The following is a 7,142-nucleotide window of genomic DNA, read 5'->3' on the forward strand; positions in this document are numbered from 1 at the left end:
CATAATGTATTTACTATATTACAATTAGAATCAGCAATGTAGTGTGTGCTTAGTAATACATATTATTTATTTAGCTATTATTGGATCTTTATTTTTATAATATTCTGTATCATCTTGTTTTATTCTCATAATTATATTAATTCACTAATTGTAAATTTGCAGCTTTATTATTGACTTCAAAATGCTTTCAGTTATTTTTATTTATTTTTTAAATAATTATTATTTTATTTTCATTTTAATAGTTGTTAATTAAATTATTATTTGTATCACTTGAGATCAATTCGTATTGGACTTATCTAGACTTGTATAGCCTCCACAACGCCCTAATAGTCTAAACTGTAATATTAACATTGCACTTATGTCTATCATGCTCATGTGTTATTTTGGCACCGATCGGTAGATGTCATCTGGTCGGACCATAGTGGATGTAATTTTTTTAATGAATAAAATTTAATAAAATATCCTGACTGCTCGGAGCATGGTCTTGTTTATACCTGTTCACGCCTCACGTGCAACACTGTCTCCAAATTAATAACAACAGTTTGAGCTAGACCAATCTAATGGCAGTAAACTTTATGACTCTTTAGGGTTATAAAACTTTTTACGATAACTCTTAAAGTTGTAAAAAATTCAAGGTGAGAATAACCCTAAGCGCATTTATTATGTTTTACTTTGTTTATTCCTTTGTTTTGAAATGCAGTAGAAACTACAATTTGTTTTAATACAGAATCTGTGACAGTAAGTTATTGGGAGAGGAGAGTTATGGGGAGTGGACAACATTTTGACATAGTTTTCCACTTTCCGAAGGTCTTGGGAGTTTTTCCAGAAATTCTCTCTACCCCTCAACATTTTTGGAAAACAATGACCTCCCTAAACAGTGGTTATAAGAAATTAAGAGTATTAATTACCACTTTTAATCATGTTTTACCAAAACTTTCGCAGTTTGAAGTATGTTCTCAAATCCCAAATTTCTCAACTTTTCGAGTGTTCAAATGTTTTTGGAAATGCTTGGAGTTTGTTCTAATTTTAATTTTTGTAGGATTTAAAAAAAAAACTGAAAGGTATCCTCTTGTAGCTTAGTTGAAATCTTAAACGAATGGATATTGATATTTGGGATTTACCTAAATTTGTAAATACATACTATAGTTTAGATAATGCTAAAATGAGTGGTAATGATTATTTAACCATTCCTGAATTTTGACGTCTAGTCATTGTGTCGTATAAATATTGTCCATATCAACGTTCAAAGATGACATCACTTGTATATTACCTGCCTATCTCTGTTGAATATCCTCAAGTGTTATCACAGTCATAACAAAATAAATTTGCTAATCCACTATTTACTTGTTTTTCTAAATACCCACTTCCTATTTTATTTAGTGATATTAAGAAAAGGATAAACAAAAGAGTCAATTTCGCCGGAGATTTATGGTTTCCCTCAAGTTGTGAAATACTGTAAGATTCCGAAATTGGTTATTATAAAGTAACCAATTATTAATTTCCTTACTATCTTGATAAAGAGACTTCTGATCCAAAAAAAATCAGTTTTGGCCATTGTTTTGTCAGTGCCGAGTAATGTGTTGATCAAGTGTGCTGATTTTTGTTGCTTCTTTTGGTTTTGTAGTATATCGGTCCTCTATGCCTGTGTACCGAATTGGGCACTCTGTGGGCCCGAAAAATGTGTTTTCTCTATGAACGATTTTGATGGACCTTGCTTAAAGTTTTCTTCCCAAAGCCCGTATTAAATTAATTTTGGGAAATGTATACCTCAGAAACAATTAGACGAGCATTGAAGATATTTTATTTTATATTAGCACTCAAATAGAACCTAGTTTAATGTGCTATAAAGTTGATCCTTGTTGGGGTATTAGTTTTCATGATATTTGGCAAAATAAATTCACAAGATGTTGTTCGGACAGAACTTATGGTTTATGAAGAACTATATCTCAGGAACCATGATATGTACATGTCTGCTAGCAATCAAACTGAAGCTATTTTAATGCACTATAAAGTAGTTTATAACATTTATATTCGTAGGTGCAGTAGTTTTATGATACCTAAATCATAAACAAATATGTTGGTTATAACAGCTTTTCAGCATACTTACTCTTTTTTAAATGGTGCTCTATTAGGTTTTTAGTGTTGTAGCTAGTTTTAAAAATATGAATCTGCGAATGAAAAATTAAATTTTTTTTAATGATTCGAAACAGCCGCCATTTTTTATTCCCCTTAACTGTACTTGGGAGACTCATCAATTTTGGTTAGTAACTATACATAGGCTTCATCAAATAAATAAAAAACTTCAAGGGTTCGAATCCGGCAGTGGTAGATAATTATTTTCTGTGTCACTGTAGCCTTGTGGACTCGTTAACCCTCCAGGTTCCACCCAGCCTAATAACGTGGGTACCCTAAATTGGGTAAACATTTTGCGGTCGAGCGTGATTCTTATCAAATCACAGCTCCTTGTACAACCGTTGATGATTATGGGTTTATACGGTACATATTTAACTTTTTTTTTAAAATAACAATATAGAAATAATAAATATTAATAATTTGTAGCGTTCAGATTTGACATCGCAAAGAACACCATTTTTAACACTTGGATCCTCTCTCCCTCTCTCTTCCCTCCTCTCCCTCTCTCATCCCCTCTCCCCCACTCTCTAAAACTACCCAATTTTTTATTAAGATGGTCACTGAGGGTTATTCCACTCCACGCCAGTTTATCGTGATTAAATATTAGAAATTTGTGATTTTATTGCTATAATAAAGCATATATTTGTTTAGAGTGGTTATTTTGTCTTTTGTTATTGTTTCATTAAATAACCCACGTTTATCCCTCTCCCCATAAAAAACTTCTTCCACCATAAAAAAATTTTATGGACACATTTTGTTCTTCTTTTGATATGACAAAGGAAATATTTTTATCATATATATATTTTTTACCACCTTTAGATTTAAAGGATTCTTAGAGATTAATTGCGAAGAGCTGCAAGGAAAAATCTTTATGATGTGAAATACAATCCAGTGCTCGATTAACCCTATCTGTAGCCACTTTCACTGTTTTGTTTCTTTCAGTATGCATATAATAATTTAGTTGATCTATATAACATGTATTAGTTTCGAATATTTGGTCGTCATTACCTGTGGTATTGCTCTCCGGAATGTACTGATTTCTTTAATAGGGGCCTTCTCCTTCTTCGTCTTATCTTCATCTTTGTCTCTGAAAAAAATAAAAATATATATAAAATCTCATAAACGTTTGATTGCAGCGAGAGATAGTTAATGATCTGAATATTAATTAAATTGTGCTTATCACAATTTAAACTTACTATTGTAGGACTAATTACGTTTATTTAGTTATTGTTATCGATCCTATTGCTGATTCAAAAACCTTTATAGCGAATCATGTACTCAAAGATTTTATTTTACTGCGCTACTTAAATCGTTTCTGTGAATTACGGTGCTTGCTTTTTTTTATGATACTTTACGAGGCTATTTCAATATTTTCAATTATATTTATTGTATGCATCTCTCACGATTCTAATAGCTACAGTTGGTTCTCCTCTTCTCTTAAGGCCATATATACTGCGCAGTAATTAGGTCCCGATATTAAAAACCAAGTAATTTCATTTTAGCTAGTTTTTGAATTCTTTAAGAAAAACTATAAATTTTGGTATTAGTATTGATATTTGGGGGGGGGGGACTAGTCCGGCTAATAGGTCCCCTGGTTCTTTTAGCTAACCCCTTGAGGCCACCTGAGTTTCCGCCGTGTACTGACCAAGGTGGGATTGTCAATATTCCTTTTTCAAGACCGTCGAAAAATAAATAATAACTGTTGAGTGGAATCGAACCCAAAACGTTCCAAACCGAGGGACCTGCGCTCTAACCCGTATTATGGTCCTTACACAATTCATAATCGAACTTGATGATTTTGCCAACCATGTTCGATAGCAAAAAAATTGGTGGCTTTTTTAAAATTTTACAAAAAAAAATAAAATCGTTTTTCGTTTTTTGTCGTTTTTGGTAAAAATGAAAATAAAATGTCTATCACAAAATGCTTGAATTTATACCTATACAACGAGTACAATAAATTATCTTATAAAATAAATATCGATGGATATATTAAAGGAGCACGCCTCCTAAAGTTAATTTTATTGAAGAAACGCCTAAAATCTTAGCCCATTTTTACCAATCGTACTTGTCAGAATAAATTCACAAACAATTGATTTTTTTTAGTTATTTGGAAAAAAAAAAGTTACTTTTTGTAAAACTTTATCTCCGGAGCTACTGAACGTAAAAACTCTATTAGGGTCCATATTCTAGGAAATTTACTATACTTTTAATAATCTACTATTAAGTTCTGTAATTTTATCAGTGGTTTTTACGATATGGAGCACACAATAAAAAATTAGATGATCTGGATCTGGTCAAAAGAACTCAAATAGTAATAAAACTATTTATTATGAACTAACGTATCGCCCCACTTTGCAGGGCTTCTTCAGGGCTAAAAAAGAAAGAAATAACTAAAATAATGTGACAAAGTGAGAGAATAGATAGCAAAATTAAAATAAACTAAATTATGGCTAAAAATGATTTAAAATATGTGAAAATTTATATAAAAATGAACAAGGTAAAATATGAAACCCTCTTTGTTTATTATTATTTTATTCTTATTTCCTTTACTTTCGGCATTTTAGTGTGTACTGTAATTTTATACTTCTTTATTTATTATTATTTTTTTTTCATTAATTGTCTTATAACTTTTGAATTTCTTGTTTATTTATATTTTTCAATGTTCGTCTTATTTTTGTTTTCTGTAATTTACATTTTTATGTAAAGTTTAACATATTTTAAATAATTTTTAGCCATACCTTAGATCACTTTAATTTTGTTATTCTATTACTTTGTTACATTATTTTAGTTCTTGATATATTTTTTTTTAGCCCTGAGGAATGCCTACAGAGTGGGGCGAAACGTTGCCTCATAAAAATAGTTTTATTACTTGAATTTGAGTTCTTTTGACCGCCCCCAGACCATCTTCCTTTTATATTTTAGGTTTTACTTGAATAAAATGAAATTCAGGTGGAGTTAAGCTTAAATACATAAATACTTTCTAAGGTCATTTACTATACTATTGCCTAGAAAAAAATTAAGTATATAAAAAAAACTACATATCTATAAGTTTCAATCAAAGTTATAAAAAATTGGGGTGAATAACTTATATTTTCTTGGACTCGTCTTGAACTGTATATGTTTAAATGCTTTAAGGCCTTTTTCTTCCTTTTATTTTTTATTAAAATTTACACTATTAAAAGATATATTATTCAGGCTGAAAAAGGATGAATTTATGGGATAATTTAGAAGATTAAACAACGCTGAATTAAGGGGCCTACACTCGGTAAATATAATTCAAGTTATAGCATTGTGGCGTATAACGTGGTAGGGCTGAGTAACAAGCGGATCTCTAAAATGTTAATAAACACTGAACCGACGGGTAGACCGAAACGTGGATCGGAGGATTGTGTTAAACCTGATTTAGTAGAACTGGGTCTGGAAAGGCATCACTGGAAGGATGCATGCAGAGAGCGTTTAGTGGTATCGGCATCGAACCTTCGGGTTCGTTAGGCCTTCATCATTATTATTATTTTTTATTAAATTAAAAAAACAAAGGAGTATATCTCAATGACGCATGAGGGTTATAGGAATTACAGAAGGGTAAAAAGGACAACATGGTGGCCGAAGTCCATCACGTCTTTTTTTTTTTTTTTGGTTTATTACTATTCCAAACTCTTATCCTGTTTGCCTTGTAGTGAGTCTGAAGAGGCATTTCTTCCGGGAGCAATTATCACTTAGTGTGCGACGGATCGTGAGAAACCTGTTTTGGAGTTCAATCGCAATGCCTCCGGATGTTCGATCATACCTAAGGCATTGAAACTAGGTTTGAGGAAAAGATCATGTCTGGTTTTGCGGTCTATTCAATCCAACTGAATAATAATATGCTTATATAACTTGAACACTCTTTGGTTTTGTACACGTGAAAACAGGAATAAATGTGACAGCAAGCGCTCGAATAAGATCGAAGTGCAATAAATAAACTTAATTAGTTCGCGGTTTAAATTATGTTTCTAAAACTTAATTTATGAGAAGGAAGTAGTGACATCCTTGAACCAAGGTAAAATGTTTATACTAAAGATTATTACAGGTTTTATAAAGTCCTGTCTTATCCAGACTACTGTTGAGTAAGGTCCTATTCTACTTGTTTACGTAAGATTAAAAGTAAATAATGAGTACTTCGACTTTATTTCCATTTCATTTGGATTTGATGAATTTACAAATTGAAAAAAAATCGTGATTTTATTTATTTTTTTTCAATTTTCATTCTATACGTATTGAATATTGATACGTATTCATCAATTGTAATCAAAACATGATAAATATTTTTAGTTTGTATTAAACATTATAAATATTTAATTCCTATTACAACTAATTTTGAATCATTTCTCTTTTCTTTCTAAAAAATGTTTACCATTGTCAATCTTTCTTACATCCTTCTTATTTTCACGTAAATTTAACAATTGTTGATGAAATTCCATTTGATAATAAGATATAATTATTATTATTTTATTTTATCCCTTTTTTTTTTGTTAACATCCTCTAGGTACCTCCTAGATATTCTAGGTTTTACTAAATTTCAATTATTCTCTATTTTTCTTAATTCTCGCATACAAAATATTTAAATCAAAATGTCAGGCTTAAATTTAATGGTTTTCATTTTCATCATTTGCTGATTTGCAATATTATTTAATTAATGCACACCATTTTGTGTATGGTATTATAAGTTCAATCATAAGGCTGGAGAATGTATGTAGGAATGCTGATCATTGATTTATAAAAAGAATCTTATTTTTATTAGATTATAATATTTTCTATTTCAACCTTTATGCTACTAATGACGCATATAGTTTTTATAATTAAAGACGTTCCTCTGATTTTATATTTATTACTTATGGAACAGCGATTGTTATTATTATTATCACCATTTTTGTAATAAAACGAGATAATGCTTTATCATTGTGCGATTAGGAAATCAGTACTTGAATTAAAAAAAAAGAAATTGACTTTTCAATATTTTAATTAAAATA

General features: G+C 30.3%; 1 protein-coding gene across 1 annotated transcript in view; it reads right to left on the reverse strand.

The window, feature by feature from the left end:
• The window catches only part of LOC106678795 (facilitated trehalose transporter Tret1), a 61,086-nt gene that overhangs the window by 18,471 nt on the left and 35,473 nt on the right, over window positions 1-7,142 (reverse strand). The window contains exon 2 of the mRNA XM_014417551.3: window positions 3,142-3,220. Within this exon, the coding sequence (XP_014273037.1) occupies window positions 3,142-3,220 (79 nt within the window). The remainder of the gene's footprint in view (window positions 1-3,141; window positions 3,221-7,142) is intronic.

Source organism: Halyomorpha halys, unplaced genomic scaffold, assembly GCF_000696795.3.
Source record: "Halyomorpha halys isolate HHAL.00 unplaced genomic scaffold, Hhal_1.1 Scaffold161.1, whole genome shotgun sequence".
In the NCBI taxonomy this organism is placed as follows: Eukaryota; Metazoa; Arthropoda; class Insecta; order Hemiptera; family Pentatomidae; genus Halyomorpha; species Halyomorpha halys.